We start from the raw sequence: 19,831 nt of genomic DNA, 5'->3' as shown, positions 1-19,831 counted from the left end.
ATGGTTGACAGCTTGAAAAAGATATTTAAAAACTCAAATCTTCCCCAGGAACGTTCATTCTGTGAAACACGTTTTTGTAAAGTTTTCACTGCAGTTGTCAGCAGCTCCCAGGGCAATCCCTAGAAATATTTAGGTGTTAAAAAAAGGTCACGTGGGCATTTCATTTCCCTCTTCTTGCAACAATGGCTGTGTATGCAAGCAATGTCTATCCCCAGATATTAACTTAACTTTGCCATTAAAAGGCATTTTCCTCTTGCTTAAATCATTGTGTAAAGAGTCTATATTTATGAGGTATGAGCTTTCTGGTTTGGACCAGGAAATGAACCCTTAATAGAGAGACATAATTAAGATTTTTGGTCCTCGTGAGGGTTTTAAAAAATTTTTTTTCAAAAGCAAGAATTCACAACAATTATTCTCATTAATTTTTACAACCTCTGTCTCAGTTGGAGCTGGCATTTATGTTTGTTTTTCCCCACTCCCAAATCTCTCCCGGATATCCGGTTTTATGTTGATTTCGAAGGGAGTACATTTGCATGGTGAATAGAAGTCAGTTTCAGTGAAGCCTTTTGGTGGAACTGGGAAATCCAGGTGTATCAGTTTGTGTGCCCATGATCTAACACACAGCATATTAGGAAGGGAATTTTATAAACACGGTTATAGTATGTGAGTGGACAGATATTTTGACCTGCAGACAATGTATGTTGTATGTTGACATTTCTCAAGGGTAATTCTTAGGTCATATAGGCATCTATAATCAGTTTCCAAAAGAAGTTACGTGTAAAGATCAACATACCTAAGTGAATATATAAGAAATTGTGCTTATCCTGTGCAATCACATTTTTGCAAGCTATGATGGTAAGTGCAAGATTAGGTAATAGCCAATCTGTTTGAGGTGCAAGGAATGGATTTGAGCAAAAGGGTTTTGCTGATAACATAAAATTCACCCTTTTCTTCTTTCCTTGGGGCAATTTTTTGTTCTGAGTTCCTTGGTGGAGCAAGAACATTATGGACTTGAGCACTAATTCTCATGCTCAGATCCTCACTAAATTCTGGTGTCACAGCCTCACCATCTTCGACATTTACTTCTGAGACTGCGGTGGGGCAGGCTGGGAGGTGGGAGGAAAAGATGTCCTTCATCAGCTTTTAAATGATCTATTTCTCCTTAACTTTTTGCAAAGTCCATTAAAAGATTTATGGTCAACTGGGTGAAATTTCATTGTGATAAAGGCTGAGTGAGAAAGAAAAGCCCCATTAGGTGTTGGGTTTTTAGACTCTTAAAATACAAGTGAATACAGGAGTACACACCTTAAGATGACTTTCCAAAAAGATTTTGTAGATTTTTCTACTCATTCGGAAGAGTCAAGAAAAAATCTGAGGCCAAGCGTGGTGGCTCCTGCCTGTAATCCCAGCACTTTGGGAGGCCGAGGTGGGTGGATCATTTGAGGCCAGGAGTTCAAGAGCAGCCTGGCCAACATGGTGAAACCCTGTCTGTACTAAAATACAAAAATTAGCCAGGTGTGGTGGTGGGCACCTGTAATCTCAGCCACTCGGGAGGCTGAGGCAGGAGAATCACTTGAACCTGGGAGGTGGAGTTTGCAGTGAGCCAAGATCGTGCCACTGCACCCCAGCCTGGGTGACAGAGTGAGAATCTGATTCAAAAAATAAATAAAAAATCTGAAAGCTACAGGAATAGACACAGTTAAACAAAAATGGGCTGGGTGTGGTGGCTCACACCTGTAATTCTAACAATTTGGGAGGCCAAGAGCTGGAGGATTGCTTGAGCCCTGGAGTTCAAGACCAGCCTGGGCAACATAGTGAGACTCTGTCTCTCCGAAAATCTAAAAAAAAAAAAAAAAGTTTGGGGGAGGGAGAATGTGTACATACACATACACATACACATACACACACACACGTACACACACACACACGGATACTTTAAAAATATTTTAAAATAGACTTTAGGGTAGGCATAGTGGCTCATGCCTATAATCTCAGCACTTCGGAAGGCCAAGGTGGGAGGATCACTCCAGCTTGGAGGTCAATGCTGTAGTGAGCTATGATCACTCCACTGCACTCCAGCCTAGGTAACAGAGTGAGACCCTGTCTCAAAATAAATAAATAAATAATTAAAAAAAATACTTGGCTCAGCTGGGCATGGTGGCTCACGCCTGTAATCCCAGCAGTTTGGGAGGCTGAGGCAGGCAGATCACCTGAGATCAGGAGTTTGAGACCAGCCTGGCCAACATGTTGAAACCCCGTCTCTGCTAAAACTACAAAAATTACTCAGGCGTGGTGGCAGGCACATGTAATCCCAACTACTTGGGAGGCTGAGACACGAGAATTGCTTGAACCCAGGAGGTGGAGGTTGCAGTGAGCCGAGATCGTGCCAGTGCACTCCAGCCTGAATGACAGAGTGAGACTTCGTCTCAAACAACAACAAAAAACCTGGCTGGGCACAGTGGCTCAGCCTGTAATCTCTGTACTTTGGGAGGCCAAGGCAGGAGGATTGCTTGAGCTCAGGAGTTCCAGACCAGCCTGGACAACATGGCAAAACCTCATCTCAACAGAAACTAAAAATAAAAATAAAAAAATTAGCCCTGCATGGTGGCGCATGCCTGTGGTCCCAGCTGCTCGGGATGCCGAGGCAGGAGGATTGCATGAGCCCCGGCATTTGAGGCTGCAATGAGCTATGTTCGCACTGCAGCACTCCAGCCTGGGTGGTAGATTGAGACCCCATATCCAAACAAAACGAAAAGGCTTCACTTTTTAGAGCAGTTTTAGGTTCACAGCAAAGTTGTGCAGAACATACCAAGATTTCCCCTATAGCTTCTCCCTACCACATGCACAGCCACCCCCACCACGGACATCCTGCACCAGAGTGGAACATTTGTTGCAGCTGATGAGCCTACATTGACACATCATCATCACCCAGAGTCCATAGTTCACCTTAGGGCCCACTCTTGGTGTTGTACATTCCATGGGTTTGGACAAATGCATAATGATGTGTACCCCCCTTTACAGCATCATAGGGAGTAGTTTCACAACCCCAAAAATCCTCTGGGCTCTGCCTATTCATCCCTCCCTCTTTCCAACCTGTGGCCATCACTGACCATTTAACTGACTCCATAGTTTTGCCTTTTCTAGAGTGTTGTATACTTGGAATCATGTATCTTAAAATATTAATTGTATATATATTTTTTATGGTGAATACACATAGGTGCACATACATATAATAATTTTATTTTCAATAATTTTGGGGTTAGAGGTAAACCCCATAGGTCATCTCTTCCAGAAGGCAGAACAGACAAGAATTCCTCTCTTCAAATGAAGAAATTAGAGGGTACATTCATTTATCAAGCACAGTTTCTCAAATCTGTAACTATACTACTGTGAAAGACTTGAGATGATTTTTAGGGATACTTGAATATGATGAAATCACAGAGAAAGTTTTTTTTTTTTTTTTTTTTTTTGAGGTGGAATTTTGCTCTGTTGCCCAAGCTAGAGTACAGTGGTGTGATCTCGGCTCACTGCAATCTCTGCCTCCTGGGTTCAAGTGATTCACCTGCCTTAGCCTCTGGAGTAGCTGGGATTATAGGAGCCTGCCATCATGCCAGGCTATTTTTTTTTAATTTTGTATTTTTTGTAGAGATGGGGTTTCACCATGTTGGCCAGGCTGGTCTTGAACTTCTGATCTCAAGTTATCCACCCACCTTGGCTTCCCAAAGTGCTGGGATTACAGGCGTGAGCCACCATGCCTGGCTGAAAGTTGTTCTTTTTCAAATTATCTTTCTAGTCTTCTATTAGAGAGGGAGTCTCAGTTCAGTACTGGTTTGTGTTAACTAGTTCTCTAAAAGTGTCTAATTCCCACTTGCAACAAAGAGAAGGCAAGCTTTGGATATGAGTAAAGACAATTTCATATATTTGTTTTCTTCTTATTGAGTAGCAAGTGATTCTAGTTTGTCATACAAAGAAGTGATATCATATTTGTGTGAAATAAATGTAAATTAAAAGTGGTTTGATTTAAATAAAAATATTAAGCCAGTGTACAGGTGCTGTATAGATACGGCAATAATAGTGAAAGAAAACTCTGAATGACTGAAGTTTGAGTCATGCTGCTCTTGTGTCTATAACATGATTCTCTATGTTCTCTATGAAAATTCAGTTCACACGCAATTTTTAGGAAATACTTCTAGCAAACTCTATCCATATGGATGCATTCTGTCACCTGGGTCTGCTACTGTACATTCACACTAGTATAATGTGTTGATGGATTAAATTAAAGTTGTGGGCCTGGAACCAAAACGTGCAAAAAGACCCTGTTCTGTAACTATGCCTTGTATGTTGCAACACAGATTTCCAAGAGAGAACCCTCTCTTCTTTGCTTAGGACATTAAAGAGGTTTGGTGCTGTTCAATAGCTATTATATAAGTTATCTTTATGTATATTGGTTTTTATTTCATTAGGCACCATTTTCCACCAGAACTAGGAAATGCTATCTGCAAAACTATGAAATGAACATGAAATGAGGCATAATAGAATTTTTGAATGCAATAATCAAGACATGTTTTCTGCAGAAAACAATCTCCAAATGGAGATTACCACGCTGCCTGATGTGCAACGATCATGTCAACATGCACAGCTTTCCAAAGGGGAGGGAGTACTGAGTATTGAGGCCTAGATGGTGTTTAAAACACAAAATGCGAGATTGGAAAAAAAAAAAAAAAAAAAAAAACCCGGCTGGAATGATGCAGAGTATGACTCCAATTAATGGGCAAACCAAATCCACGTGTTTTTCCCCTTTTAAAAGCAGTCCAATGGAGGACATTTTTCAAAGCCTCCACTTGAATGAAGTGGTGGGTCCCATTGACGTGACTGGCTTAATTTGCTTCTTTTGGTTGCCAGAGGCTGCATTTCCATGACATTTATTATTAACTCATGTCCCAAGGTGGTCTTGCAGCAATCAAGTGAAAACCAGCTTGCTCTCTCTTCCTCTTTCCTTCAGATCACGCAATTAAAGATTGAGAATAATCCCTTTGCCAAAGGATTTCGGGGCAGTGATGACATGGAGCTGCACAGAATGTCAAGAATGCAAAGGTAGGAAAGTGGATTCCTCAACTTTCTCCTCCACACATACCCCTCAAATTACCCAGGTAAGCCAGCAGCAACCCAGCACCTCCCTCCACCAGCCTTCCTGCCCATAGAATGCCAGGCACAGTGAAATGGGGAGAATGAGCCCCTCTGTCCCATTTTTTGACAACCCTCACATGTGGTTGGCGCCATTGGGTAACCTGGAGAATACATTTTCTAGTGGAGAGAAGGTACAAAGAGTTCGGCATTCTCCATTCTCCCAAGGAACAAAAGACACAGCTTTCTCTTATTTCTCTGCTGTCTCTCTCCCTGTAGAGAAACTATTTCTCTTTTTCTTCCCATAAGTCACAGCCGATGAATGCATTTTTTTTTTTTTTTTTTTTTTGGCAACAGCTCTTGGTAAATGAAAGAGAAGTTAATGACTTGATTTCCTGAGGGTGAAATACAGACAAACTTGACACCGTGTGGTGTCCAGGGCACTGGAGGATTGGAAGCTGGTGCTAAAAATTGCTCGGTATTTTTACATATCCTGTGGTCATAGTTGCTGATATGATGAATAGAACGGGCTGTAGCAAATGTACATAGTGGGAATTTGGTCTGATTTGAAAGGATCGTACAAGCATTGCCAATTTTGTGGAACATTCTCTCTACCTCTTGATGTGCTTCCAAAATAACTTACCATATGGCAAGCGAATTAGAAATACATCTTGATCCCTCTGACCAAGAAGGTTTGTGTGTATTATGTGTGTGTTTTGTGTGTGTGTGTGTGTTTTCTTTTTTTCTGTTTGGTGAGTTTAGTGTTTCAAAATAAAATGAGATCCTTTTGGATGTTTTCCTTATCCTTTCTGGAAGATGTGAAGCGGGAGAGTCAGGCAGATAGACAGATATATTCATTCAAAGAAAGATAAAAGAGACCTAAGAATAGAAAGGGAGAAAGAGCTTAGATCTGTGGTTTTAATATTAAGTTTAGAAATACATGCAATGGAAAAATTGTTTTTAGATAGCGGGCTTATCAGGTCAAATTTTGCATGCTTTTCAAAAAATAATGCTAGCCCAGGTGGCATGTTCCTGTAGCCCCAGCTACTCAGAGGGCTGAGGCAGGAGGATCTCTTGAACCCAAGAATTCGAGGCTGCAGTGAGCTATGATCACACTACTGCACTGCAGTTGGGACAACATAGCAAGACCCTGTCTCCAAATATTAAAATAAAACAAGACAATGACCCTGTTTCCAAACATTAAAAAAATGAGGAGTGTGGTATATGTGTACACATGTTCCTGTTTGCATAAATTGATTTCCTTCAAGATTGTGGACTCACAAGGTACTTTTTGTGTCTAAAATAGGCAAGTTCTGAGTTTGTTATTTAAAATTTGTTTTTAGTTTTAAGTATCTACATTTTGAAATTGATTGGGCCATAGGGTCAGTGGAAAAGATGACCACAAATATCATGTTTTAGCTGAGAGAGGTTCAATTATTCATGGCCCTGGGCTCAGAATGCCAATTTTCTGTTCATATCCCATTCTGATGGTGATTTGCCATTAAGGTGGCTTAGTCATTGCCACACAAAGTCACCTCTCAGTCCTACAGGCAAAGTTCCTGCTGTGCAGGTGGGAGCTGAAGTGAAATCGCCTGTTCCAGCCTGCAATCAAAGGGTTTCATCATCTCTCACTTCTTCCCTCCTGTTTACAAGGTCAAGAGCAGGGGGTGCATAATAGATTTAAGGTGTCTTGAATCATCCCTTCAAACTTTACCAGTTACCACGTCCTACTGATTATACCTTCCAGCATAACTCAGAATTCAGCCCCCTTCTGCCAGGGTGCTAATTCTAGCCTCCACCAGCCTCCTAACTGATTGAGACCTAAATTCAGTCCTGGTCTCCTCCAGGGACTTTCTTTAGGCAGCCACCAAAGAGATCTTTGTAAAACACAAATCAGGCAAGGTCTCTTTGCAGTGGAGAACATCTCCAAGCTCCCTGTTGCCCTCAGTATAAGGTTTGGACTCTTTTGCCTGCTTAGCCACGCCCTTCCCATCTGGCCTGGCCACCCCCCTAGGTTTGTCCTTCACCGGTGTCCCCCTAATATGTGTCAATCATGCTAAAGGAAAGGCTTCAAACCTGTGTTCTTTCCTTTATTTTTGGCCCTTCGAACACACATTTCATCTGCGTCAAACTCTTTTCCCTCCTTCTCACCAGGCCATCTCCCAACCATCACTGGGTCTCCTTGTAGCTTTTCCTTCCTTCAAGAAGCTTTCCCTGGCCACAGACTGTGTGGTCAGCCCATGTCTCCCCCAGGACCCCTCCTGGGAATCAGCCCCTCAAACTTTACCAGTTGCCCTCCAGGCTTTTCTGTGTCCGACCCAGGCCTGGAACTTTGGAAGCTGATTGGACAGATGACAGCCAGCTATGAAAGGAGAGACAGGTGGGCACGTGCAGGTGTGTGAGAGCTCAGATGTCAGTCATCAAGGGAGTCTTTCCTAAAGCTCTTTTTTTTTTTTTTTTTTTTTTTTGGAGACAGGGTCTCACTCTGTCGCTCAGGCTGGAGTGCAGTGGCGCGATCTCACTCACTGCAGCCCCAACACCCACAGGCTCAGATGATCCTCCCACCTCCCAAGTACCTGGGACTGCAGGCATGCGCTGCCAGGCCCGACGAAATTCGCATGTTTTTATTTTATTATTATTACTTTTTTGAGGCGGAGTCTCCCTCTGCCACCCAGGCTGTAGTGCAGTGGTGTGATCTCTGCTCACTGCAACCTTGGCCTCCCGGGTTCAAGAGGTTCTCCTCCCTCAGCCTCCTGAGTAGCTGGGATTACAGGCGTTCACCACCACGCCTGGTTAATTTTTGTGTTTTAGTAGAGACGGAGTTCACCATGTTGGCCAGGCTGGTCTCGAACTCCTGACCTCAGGCAATCCACCCACCTCGGCCTCCCAAAGTGCTGGGATTACAGGCGTGAGCCACCACATCTAGCCTAAATTTGTATTTTTTGTAGAGACAGGGTTTCACCATGCTGCCCAGGCTGGCCTAGAACCCCTGGACTCAAGTGATCTTCCTACCTTAGGCTCCCAAAGTGCTGGGATTACAGACATTACCCACAGCCCCTGGCCAACTCTTCTAAAGTTCTAAACACATGTTCATTTGTTTGTTTACTTACTTATTGATTGATTGATTGATTGAGACAGGGCCTCGCTCTGTTGCCCAGGCTGGAGGGCAGCACTGCGATCATGGCTCACTGCAGCCTCAACCTTCCAGGCTCAGGTGATCTTCTGGCTTCAGCCTCCCAAGGAGCTGGGTGTCCAGGCACACGCCACTGCATCCAGCTAATTTTTGTATTTTTGTAGAGGCAGGATCTCCCCAGGTTGCCCAGGCTGGTCACACAGCTGTTTATATATTTAGGCAGATGACTCTTCTTTGGCCTGAATTGGCTGTCCTAACCGTCTGTCAAGGTATTGCAGATTGCTTGAGGCCTGGACTAGGTGTCCTTAATGAGTAGGAACTTTGCAGATGGAATGGAGGAAAAGTGTGGCTAGTCATCGGTAGAAAGTCAGTAATTGACATGTTGAGTCAAACCTCTCAGCCTAAGAGCCATGTGTGTCTTTGTGGCCATGTTAGCAGTCGCCCTGGAAACCAGAGGGCTGAACTAACCACTGATGAAGTTGGGGGAGTAGACGAGGTCATTGGCCAGGGTCTCCGGACATGTCCTTGGGGAAGGAGAAAGAGTGAAGAAGAGTGGTTCCCACAGAAGGCTTTGGAGTCAGACAAACCTGGGGTCAATTCTTGCTCTACATTTATCAGCATGTGCCCTGGGGTAAGTGATTTAACCTCACGGAACCTCAGTATTCTCATCTGCAGGAGGGGCATAGATAGCCTCTACTTTCTAGGGTTCTACTTTATAGCCTCTACTTTCTAGGGTTCCTGTAAAAATTATATGAGCAAATGCCTACAGAGTGCTTGATTCCTAGTCTGTATGTTCAGTAAAATTTAACTAATTTGGGGGAAATCTCCCCAGTACTCCCAATTTTGCCCTTATTCAGAATTTATTTTGGGTCATTCTCCCAACCCCCAGGTTGCAGTCAGTAGTGACAAGTGGGGAATATGGCTCTCCAGAGTCAGCCTTGATAACAGCCAGGCAGGAACGGCAGGCTCACTGCTAATCTTGTAATCCTGTTTCCTGTCCCCTACACACCCGGTGACAGCTGGCTATGGGAGAAAAGCAGGAGGGATGAAATATCCTCTAATTCCAACAATTGGTAGAAGGGAGTGAGGTGGGTTTACAGAGAGTTAAGCGTTACCTTGCACTTATTCCACAGAAATAACTTTTGGATTTGCTTGGCAAATGTCTGGCTGTTCCGCCCTCTACCTCTTGGCCTAACTCCCTGTGTTTGGAAAACGCAGATGATATCTTCATTATTTTCCAAGATTTTTTAATGGTTTCTAGTTACAGGAGCAATCACTGCTTATTATAAAAATTTGGCAGCTATGGGAAAGCACAAAGCATAAAATCATTGAAACATCCTGTCTCAAGCAGACCAATTAAAGGGTGTGCCAAGGTTATTTAGAAAGGTTAATCAATCTGTGACTTAAAAAAAATCTAATCCTAAAAACTAATATTTCCCCAAATTGAAGTACCCTTAGATTGGTGACAAAGGAGTTTTTTTTTTATACAAACCATTTATTTATTTATTTAGGACAGGGTCTTTCCCTGCCACCCAGGCTGGCATGCAGTGGCACAATCATAGCTGACTGCTGCCTCGAACTCCTGAGCTCCAGCAATCCTCCTGCCTTAGCGTCTGAAGTAGCTGGACTACAGGTGCATACCACCATGCCCAGCTAATTTTTTGTAGCGATGGAATCTCACTATGTTGCCCAGGTTGGTTTCAAACTCCTGGTCTCAAGAAATCCTCATGTCCTGGCCTTCTAAATCATGGGAATTACAGGTTTTATTTAGTTGGTGCACAGACCCATGGACACATCAGTCCTGTGATTTCATAGATATTATTGCTCAGAATGAGACTGAGTTATAAGAAAGGAAGAAAAGAAGGAAGCAAGGAAGGGAGGGGAGTTAAGGCTGATTAAAGAGGAAATATTAACTGAATAGCAGAATGGCTCCTATGAAGATTTGGGGAACATTGTCAAGATAATATGCAAACCACAGAAATTTGAGAAACACACATAAAAGCTCAGCCACCTACAAAGAAAGGCTTGAGAGTGCCATTGCTGTTTGAAACCATCTAGGCCCTGGTTTTTTATAGAACAACTCTTTCTTTGGACTTTGCTTCAGTCTTCAAGATGTATTCAAACAAGTTCTGAACTTCCTGGGAGCCAAAGGGGCTGGAGCTGGGACTGAGGCAGAGCAGGCTTTATGGAGAGGGTAAAAGTAGGCCTCATAGAGAGAATGGGACTTGAATCTGTTGGGAAGAAGGGTTTTCTGGGTTGAAGCAAGGAAGAAGTGGGCATGGGTCTAGAAGTCTAGGGGGCTGGAGTAGGGGTCAGATTCTGAAGATCTCTGAAAGCCAGCTGGAGTGGCTCTATGACAGGTATGAGGAGAGCTGCTCCTAGAAGTGTGAAATTGTAGAGATAGAAGGGATTCCAGGAAACAGCATCTGACCCACCCGCTCTCTTTCGCAGAACGGGAAACTGAGGCCCAGAGACTCATTTACTTATTCAGCTTTTGATCCATTGGTTTGTTTATGCAACTAAAACATTTGTTAAGTGTTTGCTGTATGCCAAGCACTAGGCATACAAGGATGAATGAACACACAGGGGACCAGGGTCCATGGATGGAAACAGGCTCAGGAGCTGGGGTCCAGGCTGCTGCACTGAGCAGCTCTGGGGCTTTTCTACTCCACCAAGCGTCTGTTTCCTCATCTGTGAAAAGGAAATCATTACAGAGCCTACCTCCAGGCCTGTTGCAAGGATGAAATGAGGTAATATGTGTGTACTGATTATTATTGCTGCATAATAAATGACTCCCAAGCTTAAGCTGGGCTGGCTGGGATACCCTGGCTTCCAAACTATCCCATCTGTTCTCTGTGTGTGATGCTAAATCCAGGCCAGCCAAAGTGGCTCACCTGAGACAAGTTTCCCCAACAACACATTGGGAGTCTTCTAACAGAGGAAGGAAGTATATGCTTCCACAAACAGCTCCTAGACCATCAAAGTCTCCAAGTTCCCTCCCTACAGTTGCAATCTGCTAGCCCCCAGTAACGTCCCATAAATGCTGCTTGTGGTGAAAAGACAGGTCGCCATTGTGTGCAAGGGGAAGCAGGAAGCGCCAGGGAGGCACTTTTATTTTGTCTGCGATTGGTGGGTCATGCTATTTGGAAGGACTCAGCTGTGCAGTTCTTGCTGGCCATCAGATGGTGGCTGAGCTACCAGTATCGGAAGGCAGGTCAGGCAGGATGTCCAGCTTGGCACACTCCTGTGACCCACAGCTGATGCTGCTTTTGGATGGGACCTCAGCTGTTGTCCACTGAAAAATCAGAATGTGGCCTCTCTAGCATGGCAGACTCAGGGTATTCAGACTTTCTCATGGAAGTAGAAGCCACTTGGTCCTTGCTGACTGCACCTTGGAGGTCAGGTAGTGTCACTTCTGCTGCATTCTTTTGGTTGAATGTGACTCGCTCAGGTGGGTTCAGATTCAGGGAGTTTGAGACCAACCTGGACAACATGGTGAAACCCCATCTCTACTAAAAATACAAAAAATTAGCTGGCTGTGGTGGCACACGCCTGTAATCCCAGCTACTTGGGAGTCTGAGGTGGGAGGATTGCTTGAACCCTGGAGGTAAGGTTGCAGTGAGCCCAGATTGTGCCATTGCACTCCAGCCTGGGCAACAAGAGTGTAACTCCGTCTCGAAAAAAACAAAACAAAACAAACAAAACAAAACAAAACAAAACAAAACAGAAAACAGATTCAAGAAGGGAGGACAAGTTCTTGCCTCTACCTAGAAGGAGTGTCAAGGAATGCGTCGACGCGTTTTAAAACTGCCTCAGCAGGCACGGAAGCACACAGCACAGTGTCTGGCCCAGAGGGACGCTCGATTGCTGGTAGGTGTTAAGACACGGTGCATGTTCTGTTGAAGCCAGATGCCAGGTTGACTTGCCCAAGGTCACACAGTTAGTTTGGATGAAGGGGCCTGCCTGGCTGCAAGCTTGCTTTCTTCAGGATGGAGAGAACCCCCTTTCCACTAAACTGGGCTTCTGCTCATCTTCTTGTAACCATAAACCCCAGAATATGAACAAGCAATAGCAAAGTCCTTCATCTCAGTATTTCTTACCTCACCTCACACAGAATGACCATGAGCAATGACTGGTCTTTTCACCACAAGAAATATTTATGGAGCATTATCAGGGGGTTAGCAGATGATGGATTGGGAGACTTGATTGGCCTCAGAGTTCTTCACGGAAGAAATGAAGCTCCCTTTACTTCCTTGCTCTTTTAGTGTGCTGCAGACAGCATCAGGGAGTGTGGTCCCTGAACCTAAGGGGTACCTTGAGGCTCTGTTTTGGGTGGCTGGGATCTGAGCCACCCAATCAGAAAGTGGATGGGAAAGTTTGGAGTCCAGGATGTCTCAGCCAGACTGAAGCCCACCCATTACTCGGCTCCAGTTTGGTTATTGAAAGGACTCTACACAGCCACATTGGGAACTGACCAACCTCACCCACCTCTGTGGGTGCTTATTTTCACCCTCTCTACCTTGTTTCTCTAGGATAGGGCTTCTGAAAATGGGTGAAAGGCTCCTTTTGAAAATCTAATTAAAGCAAGAGACCCTCTGAAAGACTCACAATATATGAATAGAGAAAAAAAATTCAGGCTAGGTGTGGTGGCTCATGTGTGTGATCTCAGCACTTTGGGAGGCTGAGACGGGAGGAGGATTGCTCGAGATCAGGACTTTGAGACCAGCCAGAGCAACATAGGAAGATCCTGTCTCTAATAAAAAAGAAAAAGAAAAAGATAAAAAAAAAAAAAAAGATTAACTGCACGTGATAGCATGTGTCTGTTCCAGTTACTCTGGAGGCTGAGACAGGAGGATTGCTTGAACCCAGGAGTTTGAGGCTGCAGTGAGCTATGATTATGCCACTGCATTCCAGCCTGAGCAACAGAACAAGATGCTGTTTCAATTAAAAAAATTCAAACAATTTCAAGGGATGTATGAGGCCTGGGTCTCCTAAAAGGTTAAAATTCTTCTGTTTGAACCTTCCCTCTTCTATTCCTTCCTTCCTAATTTTAAATTAATTTTCAGCTCTTAACCTCAAATGATCATTTTTCAAACTGAAGGCTTAACACCCTTGTGTTCTCACACTTGTGGTTAAAGGTAATCTAAATGCCCAATTAATGAGAAGTGGTTTTCGAGACAACGTTAGACAACCTTCTGGAGATGGCATTAACTCCCCTCTTAGGGTTGTAATTTACCTAGCTACATGGCTTCCTCCAGGGAAGCAGTGCATTTATGTAAAACAAGAAAGGGGTTGTGTCTGGGGAGCTGAGACAGCCTAAGGGAAGCTGTAAAATTGAGATGTTTTTCTGAAAGGATCTCGTCTTGGATCATGGCTATTTGTCAAGGTATGGATGCTCAGAACCCACCCCCGCCACGTTCCCACTTTCCCACTCAGGTGCCCCCACCCCCAACCCATCCCCAGCATATCTGCTATTCAGGAACAGGGTTGGGAGCAAGTCACTCACCCCTCTGTGTTTTTCCTCATCTTTAATGAGGTATAATTGACAAAAAGTGTATATACTTAGGTTATACAACTTAATAGTTTAATAAATGTAAATGTGAGATAATTACCATGATCAAGCTAATTAACATATTCAGCACCTCATATAGTTACCATTTTATTTTCTTGTGTGTGTGTGTATATATATGTGTACATATATATATATAAATATTTAAGATGTACCCTCTTAGTTAATTTTAAGTACACAATACTGTGCTGTTAACTGTATTCACATTGCTGTACATTAGCTCTCCAGGAATTGTGCCTCTTGCATAACTGAAACTTTGTACCCTTTGACCAACATCCCCCATTTCCCCTCTCCTCAACTCCTAGCAACCACCATTCTCCTCTCCACTGCTACAGGCTTGACTATTTTAGCTTACACCTATGAGTCAGGTCATGTTTTTTTTTTTTTTTTGGAGACTGAGTCTCGCTGTCGCCCAGGCTGGAGTGCAGTGGCGCGATCTCGGCTCCGCCCCCCGGGGTTCACGCCATTCTCCTGCCTCAGCCTCCGGAGTAGCTGGGACTACAGGCGCCCGCCACCTCGCCCGGCTAATTTTTTGTATTTTTAGTAGAGACGGGGTTTCACTGTGTTAGCCATGATGGTCTCGATCTCCTGACCTCGTGATCCACCCGCCTCGGCCTCCCAAAGTGCTGGGATTACAGGCGTGAGCCACTGCTCCCGGCATGGTCATGTTGATCTTTCTGTGTCTGGCTTATTTCACTTAACAATGTCCTCCAGGTTCATTCATGTTGTCTCAAACGAGAGGATTTCCTTCTTTATTTTTAAGGCTGAATAGTATTCTAGTGTGTGTGTGTATGTATATATACACCACATTTTCTGTACCCATTCATCCACTCACGGGTACTCAGGCTGATTCCATATCTTGGCTCTTTTGAATAATGCTGCAGTGATCATGGGAGTGTAGATATCTCTTTAAGATACTGATTTCATTTCCTTTGGGTGTATATCTAGAAAAGGGATATACATATATCCCTGGGTCATGTGATAGTTCTATTTTTTGGTTATTTATATATTGTTTTGTTTTGAGACAAGGTCTTACTCTGTTGCCCAGGCTGAAGTGCAGTGTCACGATCAGGGCTCATTACAGCTTCCACTTCCTGGGCTCAAGCAATCCTCCCACCTCAGCCCTCCAAGTAGCTGGGACTACAGGCACGTGCCACCATGCCTTGCTAATGTTTTTAAATTTCAGCAGAGACAAGATCTTGCTATGTTGCTCAGACTAGTCTTGAACTCCTGAGCTCAAGTGATCCTCCTGCCTTGGCCTCCCAAAGTGCTGGGATGACAGACGTGGGCCACTGCGCCTGGATGATAGTTCTATTTTTAATTTTTTTTGGGAACCTCCATACTGTGTTCCATGGTGGCTGCACCAACTTGCATTCCCACCAGCAGTGTGCAAGGATTCCTTTTTCTCCACATGCTTGCCAACATGTGTTATCTTTTGTCTTTTTGGTAATAGCCATCCTAACAGGTGTAAGGTGGTATACCTCATGTGGCTTTGATTTGTATTTCCTCAATGAGTAATGAAGTTGTACATTTTTAATATACGTCTTGTCTATTTGTATGTCTTCTTTTGAGAAATGTCTATTCAGGTCTTTTGCCCATTTTTTAATGGGATTTTTTTCACCACTATTGAGTTGTATATTTCATTCATCCACAATTGAGCAGTGTTTCTCAAACTTTTGATAGACATCACAATTACCTGGGGGGCTTGTTCAAAAATATTTCTAGGTCTTGCTTTCAGAGGTTTGAGTCAGTGGCTCCAGGGATGAGTCAGAAACTGCTCTTCAACAGTTTTCTCCAGTGGCTCTGATGGAGGTGTCCCCTGGTCACACTTGGGTAATCCCTTGTTTCTAGAGAATGAGTGAGCACTAGAGAATGCAGATGAACATGTGATTGTATTTCTGCAAACAAAGCCCATGTATGGGCTGTTTTACATAAAAGGCAACCCTTTTCTCTACTTAGTACTCACCTCACACTGAACATTAGAATTACCTGTAGTCCTCCCCTCAGTGTTCTATTAAGAAAAATCGAAGGCGTGTGAGAAACATGGAAGAATTGTATGATGAGTGCCCATGTACTCACCGCTTAGAGTCTTCAATTAAAATTTTGGTATATATTTGCTCTACCACATATCTCTCCATCCGCTCATCTACCCGTCCATTCATCTATCCACCCTTCCACCCCTCTCTCCCTCCCTCCTTCTTTTTATTGATGCATTTCAAATTACATTGCAGACATGAGCACATTTTACCCCAAACTCTGCAGTGTGCACATCGTTAACTTGGACTCCATTTTTGTTCACACTCCTTTATTTTAGGTTGAATTTATATAGGGTGAAATGCACAAATCTTAAGTACACCTCTCACTGTTGGGCACATGCACATACCTGTGAAACCCAAGCCCCTATCAAAATATAGAACATTCCCATCACCCCAGAAAATTCTCTCATTTCTTGTCTCCTTAGTCACTCTCTGCCTCCTTCTCTTCACCAGAGGCAATCAATGTCCTGAATTTTTTTCACTATAGGTTAGTTTTGTCTGTTATAGAATTTCATATAAATAGGATTATCCAGTGTGTACTCTTTTGTGGAAGACTTCTTTCTCCTGGGAAGCTTTTAAAAACTCCCAGTGTCCATGCTGTTCCCCAGAATAATAACATCAAATTCCCTGGGGGTGAGTTTGGGTGTCAATATATATATTTTTAATTTCCCAGGTGATTATGGTATGCAGCCAAGCTCGAAACCAACTCCCCTAGAGGAAGTTCCTCGTCTTTGTCCATCCCCACCCTAAGCCGTGTCCCCCAACCACCCAACTCCACTAATGAACATCCTCACATTAAAATTTTATTTTCCAAGAGACCTGCTACCTTGTAGTTGTTTTGAGCAGGGAAGGAGGCAGACTTTTATATTAGCACACAAAACATTTAGCATTCCTTCAGCAATAGTTGCTTTGGGTGACTTTGCCAAGGTCATCATCAGAAGCGAAGGTCACCAGGAAGTCCTTGGCTTACTTCTGAATGATCAATGGCCTCCACATGATTTTCCCCAGAACAAAGGATGCCCCAAGACAGTCCCTTTGGTACAGAAAGCAGTTTGAGAAAGCTGTAGCATTCCAGCTTCCAGAAGGACTGAGGCCTTGGAGGATTCCTTCTCACCACCCTACCCCTGTTCCAAAATCATGTAGAAGAAAAGACTAAACCTAAGTCATAGTTAAGCTGGTTTAAATGGTTAGTTTTACAACACTGGACTAAAATATTGAACTGTTCAATTCAGTACTAGACTATTTGATGAATTATTACTGCAAATTCATTAAAAGTTTAGCTTGAGGCTGAGTGCGGTGGCTCATGCCTATAATCCTAGCACTTTGGGAGGCCGAGGCTGGTGGATCACAAGGTCGGGAGTTTAAGACCAGCCTGGCCAATATGGTGAAACCCTGTCTCTACTAAAAATACAAAAATTAGCCGGGCGTGGTGGTGAGCACTTGTAGTCCCAGCTACTTGGGAGGCTGAGGCAGGAGAATCGCTTGAACCTGGGAGGCAGAGGTTGCAGTGAGCTGAGATTGCACCACTGTACTCCAGCCTGGGCGACAGAGCGAGACTCCGTCTCAAAAACAAACAAACAAACTTTAGCTTGAATTGTCTTTTTATGTCTGTAGTTTTACAAAGTTTAGCTTGAAGTGTCCTTTTTTGTCTGTAGTTTTACATCTAGCTTTTACCCACAGAATCCACACCTACCCTGTGAGATAGGCCTTTTGTTCTCCGTTACGCAAACAGGGAAACTGAGACAAAAGGTGATGTCATGAATTGTCCAGGATTTTCCCCATGATTTCCAAACCATCTCTATAGTTTGGGTCAAAACTGTTTTTTGAATCACAGACCCTTTTTGAGTAGCCAATGCAAATGTGAACCTCTTCCTAGAAAAAGTGACCAGCTCTAAATATTTGATATTTTTGGGTGTTCATACCCACTTGAAGCCCTTGCTGGGTAAGAACCTCTGCTCCAAAATATAATAATGTATATTTACAAAATAGTGTTTATTGAGCAATGTGTCCCCAGTGTGTGTGTGTGTGTGTGTGTGTGTGTGTGTGTGTGTGTTTGTATATATACACTAAGCCTTTCCATGCATCATTTCATTTTATACGCTTGGGAAAAGGAAGAACCTAGCCAGCAACGTAGTGGTCAAGTTCGTGGCTGGATACCGAAGGAAGGCACATTCACCTGGCCTGACTTCGGAGCCTGAGCTTGATGCTACCACTCTGACACTATATTATCTACAGATTTAACAAGGGGGACCCAAGGCCCCAAACCAAAATTTTTACAAGTGGTGGGTGCTTAAGGCCAGAGAGAGAAGTGCCTTTGAGTTTCTTGGCACCCCTCAAATCATATAGCCCTGGATGAGTCAACAATGGGAAATTTAGTCCTTACAAGGTGGCTCATGCCTATTATCCCAGTGCTTTGGGAGGCAGAGGGGAGGATCACTTGAGGCCAGATCAAAACCAACCTGGGCAATATAGCAAGATCCCATCTCTAAAAAAAAAATACAGCTATTGGCTGGGTGCGGTGGCACATGCCTACAGTTCTAGCTCCTTGGGAGGCTGAAGCAGGAGGACCCCTTGAGCCCAGGAGCTTGAAGTCACCTTGAGCTATGTTCATGCCACCTCACTCCAGCCTGGACAAAAGAGTGAGAGTTTGTCTTAAAAACAAAGAAAAGAAAAAATCAACAATGGGAAAGGTTTATAACCTCTTTGTGCCCTCACCCCCATTCTTTTTTGAAATTTGTATAAATTTAGAGAGTACAAGGGTAGCTTTTATACATGGATCTATTGCATAGTGGTGAAGTCGGGCTTTTACTTTAACTATCACTTTAATGGTGTACATTGTATCCATTAAGTAATTTCTCATCCCTCACCCACCTCCCACCCGTCCAAGCCTCCAATGTCTGTTATTCCACGCTCTGTGTCCACGCCCACGTTGTACACTTTCTTTAGATCCGCTTGTAAGTGAGAACATTGCGTCCCCTTATTCTCATCAGCAACATGGTACCCAGCGCCCTTCTCCAGCTTGCTGGTGTAGTGTAAACTGAGTGAGCACTTTGCAGACTTGAAGAAGCCAGTGATTATTTCCTATTTGCATTAGGCTAGATCCAGCCTTGGGTGTGCCCTCTGCAGTCCCTGCTGTGTCCACGCATGTTAGGTCAGAACAACTTCCTCAAGTGTATTAGAATGTTAAGAAATCAAAAAGCCCTCAAAGGGTGATGTGGGCCCCTTTTTAATTTTAATCACAGATTAAAATGCTATCGAGAAGAGGAATTTGCTCCAAGAGAAGAGGGATTTTACAGTCCCTCGCCTTGCCCTGCTTTAGTTGTTTGAAAAAGGCTGCCAGAAATTGGGTAAGGATCACCAGGGGAAAACAAACAAACACAAAAATCCGAACATACCAGCGCCCCTGCCACCTGCTCCCGTGAAAAGGCCAATTCAGTCGGCTGTGGTGGAAAACGTTCTCCCGGGTGTTCATTAGCTGGAGGGAGGCTGAGGATGCAGTTTGGCCATGGATTTCAATATTCCCTTGTAACGTTTTACAACCCAGACCCGGCGACAATGGCGTCATTCATTGCACTCGCTCACGTGGAACAGAACGTGAGAGAAGGGCAGAGCCGGGGAGAAGCTGGTCTGTGGGCGCTGATACCCAAGGCCAGCTGAGGTAATCAGGACCCCCAGCTCGTGTTGGGGTTGGGGGTCCCAGACTCTTGTTGGAGCTTGTCCATGGGATGCAGGTGTAGCTGCTTGATACAGCGGAGAGCAGTGAGATTTGACTGTTGCAAACTAAAGTTTCTGCAAACAGTAGGATCGATCAGTAGATCTTGATATTGCCCGGGTGGAGCCAATATCCAATTCTCTCATTACCGGCGTGCTTTATAAAGTGACATTTGCTGAGTAGTTGGTATGGAGGTAACAATTGCTTATTATTAAGTATTAGTTAGGTGGCTGATATAATGGGCTTATGGGGACTTT

General features: G+C 43.9%; 1 protein-coding gene across 2 annotated transcripts in view; it reads left to right on the top strand.

Annotated features, from left to right (window-relative positions):
• The window catches only part of TBX5 (T-box transcription factor 5), a 54,592-nt gene that overhangs the window by 17,504 nt on the left and 17,257 nt on the right, over positions 1–19,831 (top strand). For both annotated transcript variants that reach the window (XM_055237585.1, XM_055237584.1), the window contains exon 7: positions 5,003–5,094. In XM_055237585.1, the coding sequence (XP_055093560.1) occupies positions 5,003–5,094 (92 nt within the window). The remainder of the gene's footprint in view (positions 1–5,002; positions 5,095–19,831) is intronic.

The sequence above is a fragment of the Symphalangus syndactylus genome, chromosome 13 (genome assembly GCF_028878055.3).
Source record: "Symphalangus syndactylus isolate Jambi chromosome 13, NHGRI_mSymSyn1-v2.1_pri, whole genome shotgun sequence".
In the NCBI taxonomy this organism is placed as follows: Eukaryota; Metazoa; Chordata; class Mammalia; order Primates; family Hylobatidae; genus Symphalangus; species Symphalangus syndactylus.
The sequence above is the reverse complement of the archived record's forward strand: the minus strand, read 5'-3'. Positions and strand labels throughout refer to the sequence as shown.